The sequence below is a fragment of the Anolis sagrei genome, chromosome 1, assembly GCF_037176765.1.
Source record: "Anolis sagrei isolate rAnoSag1 chromosome 1, rAnoSag1.mat, whole genome shotgun sequence".
In the NCBI taxonomy this organism is placed as follows: domain Eukaryota; kingdom Metazoa; phylum Chordata; class Lepidosauria; order Squamata; family Dactyloidae; genus Anolis; species Anolis sagrei.
Window position 1 is genome coordinate 183,351,014 of NC_090021.1, and position 27,974 is coordinate 183,378,987.

Below are 27,974 nucleotides of genomic sequence, written 5' to 3' on the forward strand. Positions count from 1 at the left end.
GTTACACTTAAAAATGTACTTGTTCTGACTTACATACAAATTTAACTTAAGAACAAAATCTACAGAACCTATCATGTTTGTAACTTGGGGACTGCCTGTATTCAGTGTGCATTCAAGCCATTTATCTAAGACCAACATATCACAGGGGTTTCTTAGCAAAATTTGTTCTGAGGGGGTTTGCTTTGCCTCCCTCTGAGGCTGAGAGAGTGTTACTTGCCCAAGGTCACCCATTTGGTTTCTATGGCTATTTTCAAAGTCATAGTCAAATAACAACGTGGCACTGGATCTCTACTTCTGTTTCTGCCCTGGTAATTCTGCCAAAAAACCTGTGATAGGTTCAACCTTGTTGTTGCTGTGTTCATTCAAGTTGTTCCCACTTATGGCAGCCCTAAAGCAAACCTAACACCGTTTATTTGGGGAGGGGGCCGCAGGTCAGGTCCTCTTATCTGGCTTACATGCTTCTTATACAAATGGCAAGGAATATGATTTTGAAATATTTAATAACCTCAAAAGTGTATCTTCTTAAATGTGTGACACAATTTTTGAAGTGTTTTACTCGCATTAAATTGCACCGAAAACACGAATGCAATGTCAATAACAAGAAATCCTAATTTCCTAATGAGAACCAAATGTGGCATAGACATTCAGTGCTGCATTATCACAATGTTGAAGGCCGTCACTTGACAGTGAAAATAACCTTCAAAATCTGTTTTTTTGCTGGTCTCATACATTCTTCCTTACCGCTGAATATTCGCAGTCTGAAAACCATTTACATAACTACAAAACCTGTAGCCTTTAATCACAGCTACACATTAACAGAATATTCAATTTATAAACAAGCTAGCCACCTCATTCTAATAACAAGTAATATTGCTACTGTACATTTAATGTAAAATAGTTACATATCATATAGCTGTTATCTTTTGAAATATAATTTGATTCTAAGTATTCTGCTATACTAAAGCATAACTCAACCATACTATTAATTTAATAACACCCCACATTCATAGAAGATGCATTTGGTTTCATGTTCTAAGTGTATGAATGTACATGTTCCATCTTTTACATATTGTTTATACATTGCCAGCAACACAATCCATGTCCATAAGCTGTTTCTACACATATATCTGCATGAATCTTTTCATAGAATCATAGAATCAAAGAGTTGGAAGAGACCTCATGGGCCATCCAGTCCAACCCCCTGCCAAGAAGCAGGAATATTGCATTCAAATCACCCCTGACAAATGGCCATCCAGCCTCTGCTCAAAAGCCTCCAAAGAAGGAGCCTCCACCACACTCCGGGGCAGAGAGTTCCACTGCTGAACGGCTCTCACAGTCAGGAAGTTCTTCCTAATGTTCAGATGGAATCTCCTCTCTTGTAGTTGGAAGCCATTGTTCCGCGTCCTAGTCTCCAAGGAAGCAGAAAACAAGCTTGCTCCCTCCTCCCTGTGGCTTCCTCTCATATATTTATACACCTCTCACATATTTATACATATTTTATGGGATCTGAGCAATCAAGAACTTGGTGGAAAATATTATACTTGCTTTAGAAGTTATGGTTTTTATTCTACTCCTTCTCTATTATTGCTGTTAAAAATAAATTTTCCTCTTATTTGCTTTTATTCTTAACTAGAGGAATGGCATTGCATTGAAGACTTTGTTTCACGAAACATGTTCAGAAAACTGTGAAACTAATAATTGTGAGGAGTTAATCCCATCTTTAGTTGTTCTCAAAATATTTGCATTTTTAAATAAGTAATGATTTGAAAATACAATAGAAAGCAATGCATAAATTCAGTGCTCACGTTCTTCTTACAAAACAGCAAAATTTTATATTTTATTTTGTATAAAAATATGAAATACAATTTCAAATGAAATATTTCCTTGCTAGTCGCTCTGTGGAATATCTGTTAAACAATGAATAAGAGGTCGGCCATGAACACAGCTTTTATCTTGATTTCCAAGTTGCTGCTTCATTCTACATACAGTGTCCTGAACATCTTCCTTTGATAAATACAATGGTAGCTGCCGGGAAAGTCGCACTGCTTCTCCCTGTGGAAGCAAAAACATTGTATTACCTGCGGTTATAATATACTAAAGATGTAAGGTGGTGAATTGTCAAAATAACATTTTTGCTAACATATTTTTCTGGAAAATTCACATGCTCTTATTCTTTTAGCTAAATAATAGATTTGGAAAGAAGAAAAAGTTATCTGTAAAACAAGAACTTCAGCAAACATGGTATGGAGCATTTTCCCAGTAAATATATAAGTAATTCACAGGGATTACATATTTATTTATTTATTTACAATGTTTATATTCCACCCTTCTCACCCTGCAGGGGACTCAGGGCAAATTACAATGTACATATACACGGCAACATTCAATGCCATAGACAACATATATAGACAGAGGCTATTTAACATCCCAGCTTTTTTCCCCCGAGGGTATTCTGGCCACCAGGGGAGCTGTCGCTTCACCGTCCATTTGTGACACTGATGAAGTACTTTCTCATTCTTTGCATGCTTGCTGGAGATTTTTATGGTGTTGTAAATTAGCCTCCCCGCATAAGTGGTACCTAAATTTCCTACTTGAAAGATGCAACTGTCTTTTGAGCTGCAAAACAATTTGCAGAGAAAAGGCCATTTTCTTTTGTCTGAAATCCCCAGGGAAAAAAAAGTTGCTCAGAGCTTATTTCAAAACAAATTTGTACAGCATTGCATTTCTTCAAATCCAATAGGATAGCTTTTATTCCCATGTGGGAAAAGGAAGAAAGGTAGGAACCTCTAGATATGGAACAACTAACGAAAGAAGATAGCATCACAATTATATTTGCAAAATAAATCTAAAGGAGAGAAGATGATTTTAAAGATTTTGATGGGCAAATGTGTAGAATTTAGCTGGACTGAAGACTTCGAACAGGGCCACTGATTCTTGAAGAAATAAAAAATTCTTCTGTCAGCCCCTATGGCCAAAAGATTACATGTATCTTCCAGGGCTCTCTAGTTTACATGGTGACACAAAGTTAACACGTGCCTGTTAAATACAATGTTCATTAAGTTGAGAAAGAGCTAGATCTCCAAACTGGATTGAAGATTATTTGAGTAACTAGGAATAAATCAATTAGCAATGCATGTAGGCAGATTTTCATGGCTATCTGAAAATGGGGAGGTACAGTAAGAATGCACATTCAGTGCATATTCTTTGCAAACACCCATTTGGTTGATTCTGCACATATTATAAAAAGAGGAGTTTATTGTTATTTTTAGCCTTACCCATAAGCATCCAACAGCAATACCAGCTTTAGAGGAAGTAATAAAAATACTGAATTTACCCATTCTTCTGGTAATACTTTAGCTCTCCAAAAGCAATAAAAATGTCAAGGTGAAAGTTTTTTTTAATTTTAAAAAAGCCACTGTTACATTAAAATAGCATGTTTTGGAAATAAATGATACAATATTGTTTTCTTCTTACCTCCAGGTAGTTTACGACTTTAAGAGGTCTACATTCATATACTTCTTTTGCATTATCATTTATCACAAAGTTGAGAATTTCTTTCAGATCTGATATACCATAGTATGGAACACAACTGGCCATTCCTTCTATTTCCAGTTGATTTTCTTGAGCTTCTGAACCTATTAATAATAAACATAAAAATAAACAAGACAATGTAGTATCTAGATCAGGCCTGGGCAAACTTTGTCCCTCTAGGTGTTTTGGACTTCAACTCCCACAATTTTTAACAGCCAGTAAACAAATTCAGTGGGCTCTCTATATCTGCTGGTTTTGGTTCCAGGACCCTTGTGGATACCAGAATCTGTGGATTCTTGAGTCTCATTATGTACAACTGTGTAGTAAAATGGTTTCCCATATATAAAATGGCAAAAATAAAGTTTTTGACTTGGATTTTTAAATATATAATTTCAAGTAATGGATGGTTGAATTCGTGAGTGTGAATGACCAGCTGTCGCTAATTTACAGTGGACTAGAGGCTGCTGTATAATAATTTGATATTGACGTAAGGTAAGCTTGTTTTGCATTACGCCCATACAAGTATCATCAGCATATCAAAATAAAACGATACATTATAAAAGCATTGTAAAGTTACAAAACAAGTGTTAAATTCAACAATTGTCCAATAATGAACCTGAATGTCAAACCTCAGCACTAGCTCAATTTAAGAGCTTTTAATATAGTGCGGTATTTAAATGTTTTTTTTAAGGTTAATCTGTATCTGCACATTGGAATGTGCACTTAAAACTATGGACACTTCTGCCCAGTCAAGCTATTCCATGTTAATAAACTAATTTTGCTGCTATGATTATTTATTTATTTATTTATTTATTTTACTTAATTTTTACGCCAATAAGAAACTCAAGGCAGTTGGAGGATGGCAAAGAAATGGGGAGAAAGATATTTCAGTGTGCATATGGTTAGACTGCTCATGTGTGGTTTTTTCTGGGAGTTGGTTATCAGCACTTTTGTCCTAACCGAGATATTTTTGTTAATATCTCAGAACCAATGATAAACTGTTGCACAAAGATATGATTGCTGTGGTATTGACCATGGAGTATATGGAAACTGCTTGGTGGTAGAAAACCTTTGAGTGAATTAGTGCGAGGAATTGGTTAGATAGGGTCAGGACAATTATGTTCTTAGAATCTCTAATATATTCTGTAAATGACTGAAGGATAGGCAAATGCTCAGGTTTCAAGCATCCTTCTATTTTATTTTCAAACAATGTGTCTGAAAATAAAATATTGCCCAACCCAAGAAGCACACTGAATACTAAAAACGCTTTTTAAGCTATTTAATTTGACTTCCTTTAGGTGGAGGAAATCTTTTGTACCTTTTTTCTACTATTTTCTCTAATATTACAAATGGGATAAGACTTGGTGTAATTAGACATGTGGGCTGATTGTTAAGGTCTCCTGACTGTATTATGCTTTACATATTTCTTTCTTTTTCTTTCTCTTCCCTATTTTTAGTAGCTCAGAGACATAATTTCTCTGTGTCTGTAAAAATCTAAATCTACACAACATATTAAGATTAAGATTTCAGCTTATCCTAGCTTCTGAAATTAAGCTGATTGTAATGTTGGAAATAGAAACCTTCTACAAGCCTCCACTAGTTATTTATTATGTATATAATTCAGATTGCTTACTGTATTGTATACGTATGCAGTTTTCCTTAACTCTGTTGTGGGAGGGGCTGCAGACCATGTGATCCAATCTGGGACTATTCAGATCTCAGACTCCATTTTAGAAACAGTATGCTTTTAGAAGATAGTAGAAACAGACTGTACAGAGACTTTATTAGATTCCTCAGAACAGAGAGATGCTTTAGACTTCAGACTTTTAAGATTAGAAGATGCCCTGCGATATGTCCACAGAGAAACTACTTCAAATCCTATCTGTAACTTGATTTATTTATTATTTATTTATTTGCAGCATTTATATTCTGCCCTTCTCACCCTGCAGGGGACTTAGGGCGGATCACAGTGTACACATATATGGCAAATATTCAATGCCAATTTTGACTTACAACATATACAGACATACACAGAGGCTATTTAACTTTTTTTTGGCCGCCAGGGGAGCTGTCGCTTTCATTGTCCATCTGTGACACTGATTAAGTGCTTCCGCATTCCCTGCATGCTTTTTTGCTGGAGTGCTTTGCTGGAGTCTTTTTTATGGCCTCAGAAATTAGTTAATTTAGCCTCCCCACACTTTAAGGTAGTACCTAATTTTCCTACTTGACAGATGCAACTGTCTTTCGGGTTGCAAAGGTCGACAACAGGCTACACAATTGGTTGGAAACCCACTCCAACCTGGGCTGGCTTCGAACTCATGACTTTTTGGTCAGAGTGATTGATAAACAATGTACCTGTATGCTGAATACATGAAGTTTGTGACTAAGCCAACTATGTTATTTTAAAGAAAACTACTTTATTTTTGTTTCGGGAGCATGATTCAAGCCAAGATGTTTTAAGGGAGAGTAGATTTTTTGGGTAACTAAAAAAAGAACCCTTCTGAAACTCTACTATATGTTTTTGTGCACTGGCATATCTTTGTTCCTAACAGTTCAAAGAGATATCCAGTGATTTCAGTTTAATAGCTGAGAAACCTAATTGCCTTACATGAATACTAGTGGATATTTGCCACTAAGGAGAAGGTTGACTCAAGCGAGTTTTTAACTCTTCTCAGGAAAATTATATTTTACAAAAGGTTAGGATCTCTAATAAGGTCATGCCTTTCCAAAAATTATGATTATTCCAAATAGATCTGAATAGCCATTTTCCAAAAGGTTATGGAGATTTCAATTTCCCAAAAGTAAAAACTACAGGTGTCAATAATTTAGGGAGCTATTGGCACCTTCACTTCTCAATGAACAAAAAGCATGGTGATGGTTGTAATGGAGAAAGCTAAACCAGAAAACAAGCTTGGCCCCAAAGTGGGTTCATTGCATCTTTTGACAGCAGGAAGTTTTCCTTTTCTGATTCATTTTCATAAATTAAAAAAATGGAAAGAAGACAGGAAATAAACCAAAGAAGGAGAACTGCCTGCTGCCATACAGGACAATAAACAACAAACAAAATAATACAATGAAACACCTCTCTGCCAACATTGGTTGATAAATTGTACTATCTATATAGGCATTAACATGTTTTCCCTCCTGCCTATAGATTTTGGCACCAAATTAAGTTACAGGCACTAAAGTACTAGTTAGAGAAAAAGTAATGTTGATCTGGAGCCCTGACCCCTAGGGCAAGAGGTAAAATTTGGGAGACTTAAGGAAAGAATTTTTCACTGAATGGAAACTTTTCTTTCTACAGTAATATCATATGTAATTGGAACCTATTGTAAAATGTGCTGACTGGAGGCTTTATTTATAAACGGAGTTTAAATTCAGCCTGTAGTGAGTATTAGTGAAGTTGTACATGGGTTAAGAAAATACTTCTTGTTGGAGGGAATTCATTTTTCATCAAGATAGTTTTCCAAGTTTGTTGTTGTTGTTGTTTGAGACCCATCTTTTAAGATTCCCATATGCTACAGCAGATCTGTCATCGCACTATATATGGAGCATGGAGCAGCAACACATGAAGCTATAGCATTTCTGAGAACTCACAGTATATCTTTACTAGGACCTAGTGAATTACTATAGAGGCATCATATTCCAATTAAAATTAACTTCCTGCAGGGCTCTGTTTAAGAGAAATTTACTACTTTAGGAATTATGGTTGTAAAATATACATTATATGGCTAATCTAAGGAACATGCAACAGAAAGTTGCAACATACCTAGATTGGAATAGAAAATCTCCAAGTCTGGCTCCAGAAAATTCAGGTCTATACTCTCACACTACCCTAATGTTTTTCATCAGTTAAACAATCTAGAAGCAAAGCCATGTTAAGGAATATTAAATATCATTCCAGGTAACACGTAGGGAACCCTAGAATAGTACTAACTTTAACCTGTAATTACCTAGCAGTTTGAAAACATGCAAATGTGAGTAGATCAATAGATACTGTTTCAGAGGGAAGGTAACAGTGCTCCATGCAGTCATGCCGGCCACATGACCTAGGAGGCATCTACAAACAAAGCTGGCTCTTCGGCTTAGAAATGGTGATGAGCACCATCCCCCAGAATCGGACTCAACTAGACTTGATGTCAAGGGGAAACCTTTACTGAGATGTAGGTTGGGTCAAATCTCAGATAAGTCGAGCTTCAACGACTCTCCCAGATACTAGTGAGACCTTCACAAGGAAAGGGCTCATGATGACAGCCATGTCTTGTTTGTCTTGAGTATATGGCCATCCCAAGCCAACAATCTCCACATAGGCAAACTCCCTTCGTAGTTGCAGCTAATTGTTCTAATTATTCTTCATAAACTTGAGGAAACACTCCGTGGCCATGATATGATTCCAGGACAACAGATTTCATAGGTTAAGGATATCAATGAACAAACTGGCATTCCAGTGTCAGGAACCGGTTTCCAGGCTTTGAGTCTTGGCGCAAGGTTATTAAATTGAATGCACAGATCATTGATGTATTTGTATGTATTTTTTTCTTTTTCACAAATTTACTTTGCAGTGGGAACGGACACTATTCTTAAATATAAGAACCCGTTAATGCCTAAGTCTTTATATACAAAAAAAATTCACTTTCTAGTTAGCTGAGCATCTATTTATTTTGGTGTCTGCAACATCGTTCTGACATTAAACGTAATCTGGTCTATGTAAATTTGAAATACTATTGCAATATAGTATTATATTATATTATATATATGAGTCTATCTCACCTTTACCTCAGGTGCAGATCAGCCATAGATAAAATTTAACTAATAGTGTTCATTTCTTAAGAAATATCATAATTGCATCTTACACATGGAATCAGTATACAGAATTTGTTTTCCAGCCATCAAAAATGTTCCACACAATATATTTGGACCAAGTAGCAGAAAATAAACATCTGAAACTATATACAAATTAAGGTACTTAAAAAGAAATTTGCCTTGGGAGACATAAGCATAAATGTGTAAATGAACTATTTTGTTCATGTATGCTGAAATTCCTACACAGGAAACTAATTACACAGCATAATTACACAGCATTTATTAGAAACAAGGAATACATGCCCGTACCGCTGGGAATGAAACATTATACTCCTGAAACATTTAAATGAGTACATGAATTATGTGCTAATCTTGGGTGGACTACATACATCCTGTAGACTGCATATGATATCTTCTTGTCTCCCCAATGCTTAACTTTTACAACTGAAGATATCAATTTAAAAATAGGACAATAGTTATTTTCCAAAAAACTGAGAAACATCAAGATGGAAGCATCATACAACCATCACCATTACACCATTACTATTCTCCTCATTTATCCAAAATAATTCATTTTTTTCTCATATATATATATATATCTAAATAACCAAAAGCATGATCAGTTTCCTGTAACAATGAGGAAAAGAGACAAATGTCAATAGGTTCAGAGTCAAAACCAAAATATGAAGTCATGTCATCATACCTGGTATTAACTTTATCTTAAATCCATTTGCTGTAAGTCTTGAATCCAACAGATATGAAGACCCATCAAATCGTACACTTTCCCTGGGAATCTTGCAAAGAACATCCATATATTGAGAGTCCCTGAGAAGACTAAACATTGATTAAAGTTGAATACTTCAAAGAAGAGACAAGGAAAGTTGTATTTTGTAGTGTCTATAATCATTGTGCAACCATTAGTAGTAATTCTACTAATGGTTCTAGCTGTTTTTATAAGTGACCAAAAGCTGAAGGGCATCATCTAGATTAGTGGTTCCCAGCTCATGGTCCATGGACCACCAGTGGTCTGCAAGAACAAAAATATGGCCCGTGGTCTCACCATTACTATACCGTTGCCTCGAAACCATGTGGCAACAAGAGTGACTGATCTCGTAAAAACCCTCTTATAGTGCCGAGGCAACAGGAATTTCGGGAGGGGAGAGGCTGACTACCCATGAAAGATTAATACTACCCCATCAACTCTAGATTGTGGTCCCTGGTCAAAAAAAGGTTGGGAACTACTACTCTAGATATTACAAAATTCTACAGGTAACTGCAACTGCTGCCCACTTTTCATCATTGCAGTAGGAGGTTCAGTTTTTGTAGTTTGAGACTCAAGAGCACAGTCATACTAATGGTTCAGTTCTTTGTGGCATCTACTATTTTCTTCCTGGCTTTTTTCTCTTGTTGCTAAAGGCTGAGGTGTCACTCAAATGGTGGTGGGCAATTTATCAAGGTCAGAGGGTATCATGAGATCCTTTGGAACTCAAAGCGGGTTGTACTCCTTCTAGAATTGTCTACCAGCACTAATTTTGCAATTGAAATGCAGTGCCAGGGCATTCTGTCTTCTATGGTGCATAAAGAGGAAGAAAGATCAAGGGATGAAGTAGGAAATATCAAGAATGCAATAAACGAGGAAAGCAGGTAGGAGGAAGAGAGATGTAAACAGGAAATGAGGAACCCATAACAAAGTTTTTATTGTGGTCCCTCCATATTTCAGTGGTAGTTCAACATGGTGTGAGGGGGTTGCATGTGATATGGGTTCTGCATATCCCCACACTAAATCATTTACAGGGGCACAAATATATATTGTTGCTATTCAATCTAGTAGATGCTACTATTGATAATAAGTCAAGTATTCTGAGAATCTATAGTGTGTTCTAAAGTTTTAAACTGTGTTTTTATATACATTAGTTTGGAGGGCAATGCTGTCAAGTGGTATGTTATTAAACTGATCATCACTTGGAGAGGAGACGTCCTAACTGATATAGCAGTGAACAAGAACCTTCAAATGGCCGAGGGCACATTGAAGTGAACTTACTGTTATTAGAAAATATACATTTGCCAAGTACATCAACTTCAGTTCTGGAATGAACACACACTGGGGAACATTTGGATTTTGGTGAGCACCCAATGACTAACAACTATGTAGCATAAATCCTTTTAGGCTAGAGATGCATCTGAAGAGTGGGTTTAATCTCATAGAAGCTTACACCAAGATAACATTTCAGATATAACCAGATTTCTTGATTTGTTCAAACAAATGAATCCGGTGATCATTCTTGAATTAGGAATTGTGTTAAGTTTATCATCAATTCTGTTATATAAAAGATGTTCTGATTAAGCTATCAGAGGTAGTTTTATACTTGGTATTGTTGAAGATCATCTCAGATCTTCATGGCACCATGAGTCCCCTTTGCGGTAAGAGAGGGCGGGGTATAGATATAGTAAATAAATAAATAATAACTATGGTCCTTTCCCTATTTTCTACTCCCCTGGTTTATAATGTCTCATGTAACAGATGCATGTCACACAGAGGCAATTTTAGTGATGCCTTCTTTTAGGTTTAGTTAACAATTAAAGATTATTTTTATGGTAAAATGTTTTTGCTAATGCCTTTTATGGGAATAATAAAATACAAAAAAATGGAAAAAAAATGGAGTACACAACTAGCAGACCAGCAAATACCAGATAATATGCCAGATAGCTTGCAAAACGGTTTACAATATAGCGAGTACTTAAAAAAAAAACTTGCTATATATAGACACAGAACACAGAAAAATGTTCTCAATTGTCCATACTAATGAATTCATAAAGCAAAGAGAAAACAAGCCTTAACTTAATAAGAATACGAAGGCATTTAGGGAATCAAAACAGAAACTCTCCAGGTTACGGACAATATAGTTCTGTACTTTTGTTCTTACATTGAATTTGTAGGCAAACTGAAACAAGTAGATTTCTTAAGTGTAACTAGAGCTATTTTTAAACTATATATTTAACTATTTTTAAAGCTTTGTATAACATAGGGAAGGATTAACACATCTGTAACGTCTGTGCCTGTTCAGAAGATTTCAGTTCACTTTCTGCCCCTGTGACAACTGGATGTTGAAAATTTTGGGTTGTCATGGAAGCAAGGATTGGTGCTAAAGTTTCAGTGGAGACACCTTTGCCCCAGGATAACTCTTTCTGGAGGTAATTTTCTCTTACTTCCTGTTGTCTCACCCCCGTTTTTAAGTGAGTTGAATGTCTGTAACTTGGGGACTGCATGTATATAAGCCCTTCCCTGCACTATTATCCATTTAAAGATGAACATAACTCCTGATAATAAACAGTATTGCTGCTTTACTATTAATCTGTTTATATATATGACAGTTTTAAAGCTGTAGCAATTTTACTGTCTCCATGTACTGTACAAGATACAACTATGGGACAAAATAATATGTTTTAAAAGATCTACTACAACACTATGTTCTGGGCATTGGGTTTGTTTTATGACTTCAAAGATATGAGTCACATAATTCTGAACATTAAAGAATTATCAAATAAAAACATACGATTTCTTATTTACTTAAAAGGACATATTCCAGATAACTTCACTTTCAGATAACATTACCTGTCAGTTAATACAATTGGTTTGTCCAACTTCTCTATAGGAAGTTTATGGCTTTTAAGAAGTTTTTTAAACAGAAGGGCTTCTTCTATTCTGTATGGATTCAGCATCATTATTTTTTTCTCAGAGGCCATGATCCATGCATCCGGAAAATTCAGAAGATGAATTAGGCAAGGTTCATCTTGATCAGATTCATTCTGCCCAAGTATGTCCAGTTTCCGCCTGAATGACTCCATAGAGAAGGGCACCCTCACAATTTTTACTGCTTGGCAACTACTGTGTTTCTTTTCCCTTTGAGAATGAAAAAGCTTGTCAAGTTTTGGTTGGTTAGACAAGCAGTCTTTCAATCTGGCTTTATGGCTTTTCCCCTTTTCTGTTGACAATTTCTTCATGCTTTGATCCACAGCTTTTCTGCTTTGTTTTTTGTATCGATCCAAGTCTCTGGCGGCTTTTTCTTCATACCTTACATAGAAAAAAGGTATGAAGGGGGGGAAAAGAATAAAGACACAGTAGAGCATATAAAAATTGGAAATTACTAAAAGATTATATAAACACCTAAAGAATATCTGACAAGAAATCATTGTTTAGTGGGTGGCAAATGTATCCGTCCACTGGCAGGGAACAAGTCGTAGAAGAATTATGTATCTCCCGCCCTGAAAGAACAAGAAAACCTCCTAGAGCAAGCTTTCAAGTGTAGTAGTGGTAGCTGATGGCTTCCCCATCTCTGAGTTTTAATTTCTCATAAATTACATAGTTTTTAGTAGCAAGTGATCTGTACCAGTCACTGCCTGAATTCAGAACTGTGTTTTACTCAGACCACTGAAGGTTGTTAGATATTTGCTATATATTGTATTCTGTGGTTGTTTTATATTGTTGTAATGTTTTATGAATTTTGTTGTTATATTTTATTTGAACTATGTGGAATTTTGGGCTTGTCCCCACATAAGCCGCCCCGAGTCTCTTCGGGGAGATGGAAGTGTGGTACAAAACTAAAGTTATTATTATAATATTATTATTTTTGAGGAGATGTTTTGTTTTGCAGGGCTGTTTAGGGATATGTGGTCTGTAATGGTATTGAGAGGCTAATGCAGGCTCCTGTTACAGAGAGTAGAAGTGCCTGCATAGCAAAAGTTAAATATGAAATATACAGTGGGAACTAAATGCAAGCAGCCATCTATAAGAAGCTATATATGGAAAAAATGGTAAATCTATTTCATACCGAAGGCCAACACATACCACTGAAAGGCTTAAAGGGAAAAGCAGAGTGATACTTAAGCATTATAAATCAGAAAACACCACATAATTAACTATAAAATACCAATGTGACATGTTTTAACCATTATGCCAAATGCATTTTCCACCCTGTTTTTGAAATTAATCAAGATACAATTTAATTTTGAGTGGTATGACTGACACAGGACAGAAACTGTAAAATCTGCAAACGTACTTCTTTTTCTCTTCTTCGTTCAATGTCTTCCACATTTCATCCATTTTCAATGTGAGTTCCTCTGTACTTGCTTTGGTATTTTCAGTCAACAATCCAGAGCGATGCTCTTGCATAAAAAAGTCAAATGCGGACATTGGTTTCTTTATTATCTGATTGCTAATTAAATCATAAGCTGTGACTTGTCCCACTTTCTCATTTACCACATCTGTTCTTTTTATAGTTTGGTTGTTGTTTTCCTCATGAAGATTTTGTTGTGTTTCTCCATCATTTTTCTCTTGAGGTTTTCCTCCTCCTCCTCCTCCTCCACCACCACCACCACCACCACCAGGAATTAAAATCTGAACAGGCTCCAGATTTTCTCCTCTGGAGTTTTTCAATGCATTCCCCAAACTCCACTGATCAGCAGTGATTTCAGAAGACTCTTTTGGCATGATGGGTCCTTCTCTTTTCTCTGTTTCCTGGAAATTGTCATTCAATAGATCATCTTCAATGCTGGCTTCAAAATGAGTGTCCATGAAGATACTGCTATCTGGACTAAATATTCTTTTAGATTGGTTCTGTTGGTCTTCACACAATTCTAGTATGGCATCCTGAAATTTGTCACATCCAGTTCTCTTACTGCCAGATGTCTCTACTTCAGTAGTAAAACCTTGAGATGGATCATTACACAATGTTTGATTATTCAAATGGAGTTCTGGGTATTTTTCTCTTCCACCATTTTTTCCATTGCTACTAGATGAAAACAATGGCATACGAGCTTGTTGATTAGTGTTTCTACAAGATCCAATTTGGTTCGCACACACTGTTGTTTGTTCTGCTTCACTAATGAAAGTATCTTCTAAAATAGTGTCTGTTTTATCAGTTGGACATGAATTAACCTCAGTCAGAGGTCCATATAGGGAAGTCAAGATATCTTCAATGGCAAGGCAGATGGATTCCTAAAATATGAAACAAGTAAATTAAATAAAGAAAGTTTGCTACTACAGCACCATTCAGTCAAGCCAAAGCCCACATTAAATATATTAAATGATTATTTTAAAGCCCAAATCGTATTTAAAGAGACAATACATTCAATGTAGTTCTCTAGATACATATCCACTTCCAGCCATACTGTACCTGGTTATGTAGCAATACTTGAGATTTATCTGGTGTTAAATTGACATCCACAGCAGATGGAGGAATAATAATGTTGATTAAGAAAATAGGATATAAACGATTAGAGTCCATGTGGAACTTCAGTTTATAGTACTGTTGGACCAGCTAAAAATACAATGATAAAGTTGAACAGTTACTTTCCAGATTGGAATAACTAATTACAATTTAAGACATATAAACAGGAATTTTCTTAGTCATGGATAAGAAGTGTATGGACTTCTAGCTGCTATTCAATTGCATCCCTCAACCCTGGTTATGCTGGTTAAGGCTGATGGGTGTTGCAATTAAACAACATTTGGAGGACTAGGCAATCTGTACTCTTGTTCTGTATAAACACACAGCAAGTATTGTCTTACTATATACTGAAGGGAAGAATTGATTTCCTAGTAATTAGATGCCAGCCTCCACCGTGATCCAAAGAGATGTGAATTTTTGTTTCAGAAGCTTTTTAGTAATAAGGCCAAATATTACTGTACTATAATACAGTAGTATAATATGGTAGTATAATTCGCTAGGGAGCAGCGGTGGCGCAATGAGTTAAACCCTTGTACCGCTGAACTGCTGACCTGAAGGTCGGCAGTTTGATTCGCGAGACGGGGTGAACTCCCTTTTATCAGCTCCACCTCCTGTCAACCTAGCAATTCGAGGATATATTGTGAGTAGATAAATAGGTACTACTTTGGTGGGAAAAGGCAAAGAGATGCTCCAAAGCAATCTTGCCGGCCACACAATAAAGAAGTTGACAATTCTGGCTCCTTGGCTTGAAAAATGGAGGAGAGCGCCTCCTCAGAGCCAGAGATGAAGCACCACCTCCAGAAAGCCAGTAATGAAAAGAAGCCTCTGCCTTTATTTGTGTTTGTGTGTCTTATTGTAGTTGAGTGTAAAGGCATTTAATGTTTGCCTATGTATGTAAATGCTATAATCCACTCTGAGTCCTCTAGGGGAGAAGGGCAGAATATAAATAAAGATGATAATAATTATTATTATTCTTGATTTTCCATTTATGATTATTGCCTTTTATTATTTATTTATTTATTTACTGTATTTGTATGCCGCCTTTCTCGGCCTTTCAGGCAGTTTACAGGCAATAAGTCAATACATATAATATCAAAATGCACTTAAAAACGTTAAATATAATATAAAACCACAACAGAAACAATAAGTAACAGCCAGGAAACAGGTATTTTTAAAGTCTCCTCCTCAGCACCCTTTCTCCTCTTAGCTGGCTTGAGGCGGGGGGAGAAGCAGCAGGACTTCCTCCTTCTCCTCCTGTGACCGTAAAAAATGTAATGATTTTTAAAAAATTCTTCCTCTTGTGATCCAACATTGGTCAGTACAACTGTAAGCACATAAGAAAGGCAACAAATCCATAGCCTACACCCATGAATAATTTTGTAAAATCAATGAGATTTCAAAATTATTTCAGAAGTTTCAATTTCATAATATGAGGAAGAGAAAAATCACAACACGATACGAAGTTATTCAACTAATTCCATGAACTCAAATACATTTTGGAGTTTCAATCTGTACTCAATTCTGCAGTGCAAACAAGAAGTGTCAGTATCTGTCTGTGATAACCAAATCGATGCTTAGCAGTGCAAAGTGTAAAATCCCACTAGCCGCAGTTAACAGCTAATCCAATTCTTTGTATCCCAGCCAGTATTTTATAATCCTTAAAAAATGGCTAAAATGGCAGTACCTTGAGAATTTCCTTTAGATACACTGGCCGATTGTTTACAAAAATGAAACTTCTTTCTGGACTTGGATGACTTGTCAAACCACCACCTGAATCAGGCTTTGGAAGGAAGCCAGTGAGAAGAACCTACAATTGTAATTGATGAAAAGACTATAAAATGGCCAAAGAAACACTTTATTTTTATGACAATTCAACATGAAAATTCACACCAGGAAGCAGAAATCATTGCAGATGTTCATTGTATTTCAACACACATCTACATCACCTATCGTAAAATAAAACGAAATCAACATACAAGAATTTCAATCTGTGTGATAAAACTCTGGATAGGAATACAGAAAATGAAGGTTCACATATCACTTAGGAACCAAGGGATGCTTAAAAACTTTGCAATGCAAAAAAGTGTTATGGTGCGTCAGTTCTAGAGGGGAAAACACCCAGAATTAAAAAATAACATACCTCAAGATCTTCACAATGGCGTTGAAATGATACCATGTTGCCCATAACGGGAGCTCCCACTACTGCCATGAAAGCCGTTTTGTGATCCAATGCCCTGGTCTTCTGCCACATTACTGTCTGAAACAATATGTCACAGCGCCATATGCCTGGCATTAACTTTCGTTCTGTTCAATATGATATGCTCACAAACATTTATATCCTGTACCACGGTTGTTCAGTATTTTTAACATTCTGTTCCTAGATGCCACGAGCATCCTGTGATCAAATACCCGATGCAGCATACGGCGGTCCATTTCTATCATGCTTCTTCTCTTTTGTATACACTGAATGATGCTGGAGATAACTGACCAACCCATCAGAATGAATGGTCACCACTTGCCTTTTGGCCTGCTCTGCAGACCAAAGGTTTGAGCTTTATTTTTAACCACTGAGTGGACTGCCAATGTCAAATGGCAAGAGCTTCCAAGAGCTTCCCAATGACACCTAGACAATGCCGGGTATTTATGCTAGTAATAATAGTAAGTTTTATTCCTTAGGCACCTTAAGGTTTGTGGAGATCGCAATTTGCCCACAGGATGGTATGCACAAATTATATGTGAACTGTGATAGGTTTTTGTATATAAATTCAGGAGTAAACTTCTTGCAAAAGTGTGTCTAGCTGGATTATATATTAAGCTGACATTAAAGGAGCCCCCGCTGGCACAGTGGGTTAAACCCCTGTGACGGCAGAATTGAAGACTGAGAGGTCGGAGGTTCAAATCCGGGGAGAGTGCTCCCTCTATCATGAGCTCCCTCTATCAGCTCCAGCTCTCCATGCGGAGACATGAGAGAAGCCTCCCACAAGGGTGGTACAACTCCTCTGTTGTGCCAGCTCCATTGGCTGCCAGTTTGCTACCAGGCACAATTCAAAGTGCTGACTTTAGCCTATAAAGCCCTAAACGGTTCTGGCCCAACTTACATGTCCAAACGCATCTCCCCTTATGAACCATCTAGGACCTTAAGATCATCTGGGGAGGCCCTGCTCTCCTTACCGCCTTTGTCACAAGTACGTTTGGTGGAGACACGAGACAGAGCCTTCTTGGTGGTGGCCCCTCAGCTGTCGAACGCCCTCTCTATAGATATTAGATTAGCCACCTCCCTTTTAACATTTCGGAAAAAAGTCAAGACATGGCATAGGAAAATGGAACGATGACAATGAGACCAGACAACGTTTTCAACAAGGAGACACTATGAATTTATATTTTATTGATATGTTTAACTTTTATTATATGTTATGTTTTTAATTGTACATATTTATGATATTGTAAGCATCAAATTTTACCCTGTTAACCGCCTTGAGTTGCCTACGGGCTGAGAAAGGCGCTATACAAATACAGTAAATAAATAAATAAAACATCAAAACATCTGGGCAATATCCTTGCAGACAGCCAATTCTCTCACACCAGAAGTGACTTGAAGTTTCTCAAGTTGCTCCTGACACAACAACAACAACAAAATTAAAGCAAGTTTACTATGAAATGAAAATGCAGACAACTCACATTCATTTTCCAATATTCTTGCCAAAGCATGGCGACATTCAACTAATGGTTAACAGGAATAGATTTTTTTACATCTATGTCTGCTCCTGTCTGTGCATAATAGTTCATTCTTTCTATGCTGGCAAGTAGACTAATACTCGTAGAAAAGAACTCACTGTGATTTCCTTTTTAGTCCAAGAGACTCTGGTAAATTGATTAATAATAAATGGGGTTTTTCTATTCTTTTTTAATCAATGTTTTCAATGGTTTTATATTATTTTTTACAGCTTATTGTATGTCTTTAGCTACACATGCTTTTAGCTGTAATTCATTTTATCATGAAACTACTCTAGGAGCCCCCGGTGGTTAAACCATTGTGCCGGCAGGACTGAAGACCGACAGGTCGCAAGTTCGAAACTGGGGTGAGTATGGATGAGCTCCCTCTATTAGCTCTGGCTCCCCATGTAGGGACATGAGAGAAGCCTCCCACAAGGATGGTAAAACATCAAAACATCCTGGCATCCCTGGGCAACGTCCTTGCAGATGGCCAATTCTCTCACTCCAGAAGCAACTTGCAGTTTCTCAAGCCGCTCCTGACACGGAAAAAAAAAAATGAAACTACCCTGAATCCCAGGTTTGGGGAACAGAATATTATTTCTTACCTTGCTAAAATTATTTGTATTGAGATAAAAAATAATCAAAAACCTATGATATACTTTTAAAAAGGAATCTTGTGCAATGTAACTTAGAAACTATCCCTTTTGCGATCATTAAAAGGAATGAGTCGTATCATTTCTTTTCAAAAGTGAAAGAACCCAACCGAACTCTAAAATCCTCTGGCATAAACAGATTCATAGACTGGAATTCAACAAAATGCGAACATTGTAAACCAAATGATTGCATTTGGACAAAGATGCTTTGGGCACAAGCATCGTATAAACGTCACCGTGCTTTTTTTAGGTTCAATCAGTGTGATGCCACAGTTATAAATCTTAGTTGCTGATTAATGCAAGGATGTTATTACACTGCCAGCCTGCCTGAATGGTTGATGCACATAGCTCTGAAAAGATCAGTTCGCTAAAAAACAGTTACACTGGAACATGAGAACTTTCAATGCGAAGGTTTGTCAAAGCACATGGCGCTTCATCATTTCATTTTTTGGGGGGTTTATTTTTCCATTTCGGACCGGCAACATTTCCATTTGGAATGTACAGTTTTAAACAAACTGATTAATAATAAGATAACCACAAGTAACAAGTTCTAGTAATGGCATTACATGTAAATAACAAATTCTAGTAATGATGTTACATGTAACATGTTAATCTTTGGAGTAATAAATAATCAATTATGTATTTTTTTTAAAAAAAGCCATAATGCAAGGATTGGTAGCAGTTTTTGAAACTGCGTAATGAATGGAGTTTATTTGTAAGATACTGTTTGTTGGGTAATGGGATTTTTATGTGTGTGTATATATATATAATCATACACAGATACAAAAAACACCTATGTGTTCACACACACACACACACACATATATTCAGAACTATCTAAAGTTGTACAAGACACTAATGTAGGACTTCAAAAGAAAGTAACATTGTTAACATACCCCTTTCTAAAACATCAGATCACATATAATAAAGTGAAAAAGAGTATAATTTCTGCAATGTAAATCGCCTGGAGCATCTCGGATGGAGGGCGATTAATAAGTAATTAAAGATGATGATGATGAATATGGAGTTCAAAAACTATTATAAACACGCTTTACTACGAATACGGGAAAGAGATAAATCAATCTTATGCCCGAAGATCCCAGGGTGGGTATCTGTGCAAGAAGCATTTTATAGAAACGAGACACACGGTAAGAAGAAATGATTAAAATATCAAGATCTCCAAGAAAATGTACATGGAGAATTTAGAAACAAAACAAGAGAACTATTTATTTATTTATTTACTGTATTTGGATGCCGCCCTTCTCAGCCCTCAGGCGACTCAGGGCGGTTTACAGTGGCAACGATTCGATGCCCAAAAACACCATAAAACGTTTAAAAACATTAACACATAATATAAAACTATAACAAAAGTATTAAAAACTTAGATCATTTGCATCTTCTAATAAAAACTCTAAGATATATAAAAAGAGCTCCAATATTTGCTGGAAATGTAAACAAGTGGTGTCCTTCTATCATATGTAGTGGGCATGTAAACATGCCAAGAAATACTGGATTCAAACCCTGACAATTTTAAGAAAAAAGCATCTAGCTAAAAAATGAGACTTTTCTACTTGGTTCAACTGACAAAAATAACCAGGATAGACTATAGCAATATATGGCCACAGCAGGCAGACTGCTATATGTGCAGAAATGGAAGAATACAGTAATACCAACAATGGAGGATTGGATGATAAAAATGATGGACGGCTGAAATGGAGAAATTAACATGTCTACTAAAAGAAGGGACAATTCTTGTCAATTCTGAGTTTTGAAGACTAAATTAAAGGTTTTGTTGTCGTTGCAATATGAGTCAAGAACTAGCATAGAGAGGTCTAGAGGGTGAAGAGTATGATACTAGCTTTCTTTGTGACTAGATTGAGATAGACGGGAAGTAATCCATTTTTCATTTCTCTTTTTTTAAAAAAAGCGAACGGGATAAAAAGAAGGTGCAGTAATGTTATATGAAAATGAAGTGTGTAAATGGAAATGAAGTGTGTATAAGTATAAGCATCAATGGAAACTAAATGTAAGCAAGATGTTGTAATGTTGAAACAATAAAAAAGATAGCAAGGAATCTACCCCCCCCCCCCCCCCACACACACACACAAAAAACCCCACCAGGCCACAGAAACATACTGTACATACTCAATTCAAATGCTCACCTTTTTTGGCTAAATGACCTTACCAAAATTAGGGTGTACATTAGATTTGTTAAATATGGTAAATACTTTTTTGAGTTTCAGGTTTTTTTTTTAATTGAGTGCATTGGATTTGATGGAACATTGGACTTGGTATTACTTTGGTATTATAATATCGGTATTACTTTGGAAAAAGTAAAATTCAAAATTCAAAACCAAGTATGCCAAGCCATCATTTCTGTACTTCTGAGAATGACTTGATTTCCCAATAGGCTTCCTGCACCGCTTGATTTATAACCTTGATTATACTCTGAAATTGAGCTATAAATACACTCACACACCCCCATGTATTTTCTAGGTCATATAAACCTGGGGCTGATGATGAGCCAAAAATGAATCTGACTCTAGGCAGTATGATGACACTGCAAAAGTATCCTATCAAAATATATTATTACATACAGACCATCTTAGGTTTGACCAGAGCTGACCAAATATATCTTGCCTCTTCTCTGTTTCATTGAAAAGGATGAAATAAATTGAAAATGATGGGCCTTAATATTGATTTTGATCAATTCAGATGTTTGCTATTCAAATAATTTTTAGAAATTCAAAAAGCAAACTTCAATGTTGCTTTTTTATTCAGGAGAACATTTTACTACAACCACTATATGTTGTGAGGCTTGAGCAATGATGGATTTTGGTATCCATGGGAAGTTATGAAACCCAACGGAAACCTACAGCCAACTGTATCGTCAAAATGGGGCTGCCTCATCAACTTTTCTAAATATGGCCCTTAGTTATAAGTATAAATCATTATAACAAACCGACGTGTCCAGAGTAATCACTCCCTCCCCTTTTAAAATCCAGAACAGAATTCCCTAACTACATCCCATGGCTAGCCAACTCTAAAAAGCAGTGATGATTTTACAGCAATGTACTCTGCCTTCATGTATTAAAGATTCCAAAGTCATTATTAGAATTGAGTGAAGGCATGTCACAGTTCATCAACTTTGACATATAATTCATACAAGTATAATCTCCTAATGAATTTGTATGAATATCAACCTTTTTCTTATCCCTAAGGAGCAATTTAATGTTCACACAACATCCTGAACACTGCATGATTCAGCAGGAAACCAAAAGATAACTAAGATATCCACAAACCTCTGAGAGCTGGCTTGGGGGGCTGGCTTGTCTGGACACAGTTAACCATAATAACAAGCGATGATTAATAGCAATTGATAGTTAACTATAGCTTCATGGCTAACTACTTTCGTATGTTAAGAAAAGAGTAACTGTGCTTGGTGAATTTACACACTAAAGATAAAGGTTTCCCCTTGATATTAAGTCTAGTTGTGTCTTACTCTGGAGGTTGATGCTCATTTCTACTTCTAAGCTGAAGAGCCTGTGTTGTCCGTAAACACCTCCAAGGTGATGTGGTCAGCATGACTGTATGGATCACCGTTACTTTCCCATCAAAGCGATACCTATTGATCTACTCACATTTGCATGTTTTTGAACCGCTGACCCTTCTGATCAGTAAGTTCTGCAGCTTAGCAGTTTAATCCGCTGCGCTACCATATTTTGACTACTCACTATTCACACATATTTTGACATTCTTTGCTTTAAATTATGTACTATGATAACTATTGAGCTGGATCTTTTTTCCAGCTTAAATGCTATTTCTTGGACAATGATACAAGTACAAAATTCCTAACTTGAGATGGGTTCCAGCATTTAAAAAAATACCTTGAACATTTTGTGTGTGTAGGAAACCATCACTTCTATCAAAGCTAGATTGCTTTGGGGGCCTGACCAGGTCCTCGGGCAGCCAGATGGCCACACTTGTTTTGGAGGACCTAACTTTAGAAACCTGCATTAAAAAGTTACAAGCTGATGAAGCCTGAAAGCTAATGCCTGATGAAAAATAATACTTATCATGAGGAGATGCTTGCATCTACATACACACCGCAAAGTACTTGTAAATTCCACAGAAGAGAAATCCTTAATAAGCAGGGATGGGTTTTAAAAATATATATATTTCTTGCTTAATCAGCATGGCGGTGTATTATAAATGCTGAATATAATACCAGTCAGAAAATCTGAATTAATTCTTTTTTAAATTTTATGGCAAACATCTCCTTTTTGTATTAGCCCTGCAGTTCTAGGGAATGCTCTATTTTTTATGAGGTTTTCCCACTGATCGCCCGAGGAGCGGTTTCTGTCAACATTATCATGCTCAGATTTCTCCTTGCTCATCTGAACTCCTCCTTTCACAGAGGAGGTATTCTGGGCAAGCAGGTGACAGAGAATCCTTTGGCAGAGAAGCCAACTACTGAAAGATTGCCAAAAATCTGGAGTGCATCAGGGTGCAACGTAGGCGTATTGAGACTCCACATGGCTTGCTCCTGTGGCCAGCCAATTCTAAGAACTCTTGTTCGAAAACTAAGACCCTTTGCTGCATAGAGGAAGAAATTGAGTAACGTTGCAAGAAAGAAACAGGTCGCCACATCAGATTTTTGTACAAAGAAGTTTAAAGCAGTTGAAGAATAATCATCAACAAGGACCCATGCACTCACTTAAAGACTAAGAGCAGAGTTCCACGATGGCAGGATTCCACATAATGACTTCTTCCAGGGCACACAGTGGTGGCAACAATCAACTTTGTTACACTAGGTTGGAGTTGTCTATTCAGTATTTGGCAGACTATCGCCTGAAGTCAAATACTCCTGACAGCCCACACTGTTCCTTTGTTGCATTCCCATTTTTAGGCTTGTTCGCTACTCATTCCAATGCATCCCTGATCCAGGGGCAGTTTGTTACCATTCTTATATATACCCTATCATTACTCTTTTCTGCTTCGTCTGTCTTCACATGAAGCACATCCTTCTATTTTCTACGAAGGGCAACTTAACCAACAAACAGAGGTAGAGTTATCCGACTTCTTAACCAGTCCATACTTCAAGAAATAAAGCCTGACTGCTCATTGGAGGGAAGAATAGTAGAGGCCAAGATGAAGTACTTTGGCCACATCATGAGAAGAAAGGAAAGGTTAGAGAAGACAATTATGCTGGGGAAAATAGAAGGAAAAAGGAAGAGGGGCCGACCAAGGGCAAGATGGATGGATGGCATCCTTGAAGTGACTGGATTGACCTTGAAAGAGCTGGGGGTGGTGACAACCGACAGGGAGCTCTGGCGTGGGCTGGTCCATGAAGTCACGAAGAGTCAGAAACGACTGAATGAATGAACAACAACAACAACATATCAGACCTTCTTGCTGTACTACAAGACAGTAGGTCTTTATGCAGCCATTCTTAAAAAACAGCGGAGTAGCAGAGTACACTCACAGGTTCTGTTCAAAATATACTAGTATTTCCATTTAAAGATCTCATAGTAGAAGGTCTTCACAAGATCTCTCACACAGTCCTTGGCCAGCCAGATTACATTTTTGATTCTTTAAAAATGCAATGCTTTTGTTGGCATGCTTATATATGGTATCAAAAAGCAAAAGTACACACAGATTTTAACCACCATTTTATAAGACAAATCATACCAAAGATTTCAAACAAGTATAAAATTAAACTATGCTCAAAAACCCCATTATCCATTTCAATGGATGAAGCATTTTACAAGTTAGAAAAGAAGAAAGCAGAACACTCAATTACAAACAGAGATTTAATAATAAATGAAGATGATAAATACAGATTTGAAACACAAGAAGAATGCAGGACTTCACCTACAGTGGTACAGAAATAGGCAACGGAAAGAAAGATTTACACTTGACTGAAAAAATATGGGATTTGAAAAGACCAATCGGAATATGAAAAGGAACTGTGTACTAATGAAGAACGTCTTACTGGGAAAATATATAAAATATGACTGAAGATCTAAATGGAAACAGAACTGATAAATGATTGTATGGTTAAATGGGCACAAAATATTGGACACAGCATAGAGCTAGATAAATGGGGGAAATGTGGACTATTGGCTTAAAGAAAATTCAATGCTACGATTTTAAGATTTTTATTTTTTTATAAAATGGTGAACACTGTGGTACCTGACCCCAGTAAAACTAGCTAAAATGTATAAGGGAAGAAACAACAAGTGCTGGAAATGTAAAGAACAGGAAAGTAACTTTCTTCCACGTGTGGTGGTCCTGTAAAAAGTAAGAAAATTCTGGGGCAAGATACAAAAAGCACTGCAAGAAATTTTTCATTCAAAGATATAATTGGAGCCTGAAGTAATTTTATTGGAAATGTCAAATAACCAAACAAAATAATTAAACTACAAAGTATTGCACTACATGATAATAGCAGCAAGAACAGTATACATACAGTTCTGAAAGAAGGCAGACCTCCCAAAAATAGAAGAATGGGTCTTTAAAATAGCAAAAATGAACAAATCAACAATGGTGAACAAAGAAAAAACACCAAAAAAGACCCTTTATCAAGAACTGGGAACCATTTCTAAACTATATTTTAAAAAAGAAGAAGGAAAAGCTTTAAGAGAATGCTTCACAATTTAACCTGTTAGAATCTGTGTAGGGAATTTATAAATAATAAATATCAAGCCAGAATGAATAAGAGAAAAACACTGTAATAGGAAGGAAGGACCGAATTACATATGAATGTCTCCAACCCAAGGGACGAGAAGTCACTAAATTGGGAGGGGTGGGAGGAGGGGAGAGCATAACCAAATACAAATATTATATAGATGTTAGGAAGTATTGTATTGGCTTATACATAAATACATGTCTATAGATTTGTTTCACTGTTTTTATGAATATGTAAACTGAAAATCAAAAACATATTAATACGTAAAAAGGCAATTAAGTACAACCATTATCAATCGTAAGAGATACTGGTATCTAGATACTTCTTTTAGTTGCTTTACTTCTTTCCATTACTTCCTCAATTTCCTTGACTTTGCTAACCAATGACTTTTTAATACTCACTATTTAATCCAGTGTTTTCAACCTGTGGGTCTCCAGGTGTTTTGGCCTACAACTCTCAGAAATCCCAGGCAGTTTACTAGCTGTTAGGATTTCTGGGAGTTGAAGGCCAAAACATCTGGGGACCCACAGGTTGAGAACCACTGACTAAATGATTCATGTTCATAATGATGGTAGGTAATAGGTTAAATTCAGTGACGCCTGTGCGGCAAGGAATGGACTCTATGTTTTCCTTATGGTCTCCCTTTCGACACATCATCCAAAATCCCTTCCAGAAGGTGGGAAGGGTCTCTCCTGAGCTGAACTTTGGAGCAGAGGTGGGGAGAGGAAGGGGAAGTCACTTCTCGCACTGTGTTAAATGGAATTAAGCTATCATAGTTTGCTACACAAATCTTGCTTCCACCTACCATATAGTTATAATCAGAATTCTCTAAGATGGTAAAAGTCAGTAAAATTCATAAATAAAATGAATTCCAAGTAACAAGATTGGAAAGCTAACAACATATTTAGTCCCTCTCCACCTCCTAATGGTTTATTTCATTTCCAGATGGTGCTTTATTGCCGAATAAGAGTGGACAGGGGCAGATGACAGCTCATTATCACTCTGGGGTTGCCTCTGAGATTGCTAGCGCTTCTTAGGTAGTGGCACAATCTAGCCATCTCAGTTATCTACAGTACTATTTCTAATGCGATACAGCTGGAACAGAATTATTAATTAGCACTTGTGCTATGTGGGTTTATATATAGCTTTTCTATCAGCAGATTATGGAATTCTGCAAACAGCAGCTCTAGATGCACATAAATGTTTCCCCCGGGATATTGAAGATTTTAAAATAGCAAAGAATTTGAAGCTGCTTTTATAGAGCACCAGTGAAGGAGCTCAGATTCCAAGAAGGATCTTCCTTTACAGGGCAAAAATTAGCTTGGGTTTCCAGGTGGCTAAAATGTGGCAGGCGAAGAACTTTTCGAGTTCTTTAAAAGACAAGAAATAAACACTGAGAACCCCAACCATCTCTGCTTCACAGATCATCAACTTGAAATAAACTTAAACAAATACTGCCGTAAATTATTTCCATGCAATCGACTCATTATTCAATCTGCTTTCAAGGAACATGGTGACGAAAGAGGGAAAATACCTCTTTCTAACATAACCATACTGGCAGGAGGATCAACATTATCAGTATTCAAAGAACGTCTTGGCAGGATAAACCTTCATAAAAAGATGACACACAAGCTAATCCAGGTTGTCAAAAGAGTAATAGTCTATCAGGAGTGATCTGGTAACCAAGTCATTATTTATTGCTAATGCAAATCAAAACATAACAAGTACAGCAATACAAAAACGTCAAACGCATGGCTAAGCCTATGTTAACTGCTGACTGAGAAAACAAACTTGGAGCAGAATGCAGTAATAATAGTTAGGGGAAAGTCATAGTAAAAAGGCAACTTTCACTCAGTGTCAAGAAATATTTTCCTCCTAATATGAGACTATAAAGGGGAACTGGGTTTCCCCTTCCCAGGGTGTTTGTGCCCTACTTTGTGCTGGTCATGGACCGTAATAAGGTTTTGTTGTTGTTGTTGAGACTAGAAAGTGTTATGTGAATTTCCAAAGAGAGAATCAGCATGATGTAGTGGTGTGAGCACTGGGCTACAGCTATGGAAACCAGCTTTCAAATCCCAGCTCGGCCATGAAAACCCACTGGGTGACCTTGAGAAAGCCATATTCTCTCAGCCTCAGAGAAAAGCAATGACAAACCATGCCAAGGAAATTCCATGATAGACTGGCTTAGTGGGAAATGATTTGAAGGCACACACAAACAAGAACAAAAGGCACTCAAATTGTCATTACAAACTGACTCAATCTTCCAACAGGTAATAACAATATCATTATAACCTCTTTCTTTCATATGCCACAATAACATTAGGTCTCCTAAATGCCATTTAAGTGGAGATACAT

At 36.7% G+C, this 27,974-nt stretch overlaps 1 protein-coding gene across 8 annotated transcripts in view; it reads right to left on the reverse strand.

The window, feature by feature from the left end:
- Positions 1–483: 483 nt before the first annotated feature.
- Positions 484–27,974, reverse strand: part of PMS1 (PMS1 homolog 1, mismatch repair system component) — a 41,959-nt gene continuing 14,468 nt past the window's right edge. For 6 of the 8 annotated variants that reach the window (XM_067470887.1, XM_067470889.1, XM_067470874.1 and 3 more), the window contains 8 exons: positions 16,702–16,818; positions 16,246–16,368; positions 14,508–14,651; positions 13,392–14,329; positions 11,948–12,406; positions 9,038–9,168; positions 3,475–3,635; positions 484–2,052 (listed from right to left, as the gene is read on the reverse strand). In XM_067470887.1, the coding sequence (XP_067326988.1) occupies positions 1,888–2,052; positions 3,475–3,635; positions 9,038–9,168; positions 11,948–12,406; positions 13,392–14,329; positions 14,508–14,651; positions 16,246–16,368; positions 16,702–16,818 (2,238 nt within the window). In that variant the 3' untranslated portion in view covers positions 484–1,887. Of the gene's footprint in view, positions 2,053–3,474; positions 3,636–9,037; positions 9,169–11,947; positions 12,407–13,391; positions 14,330–14,507; positions 14,652–16,245; positions 16,369–16,701; positions 16,819–20,151; positions 20,636–27,974 lie in introns of those variants that run through there. The other 2 variants (XM_060780503.2, XM_067470894.1) reach the window with 2 other exon arrangements.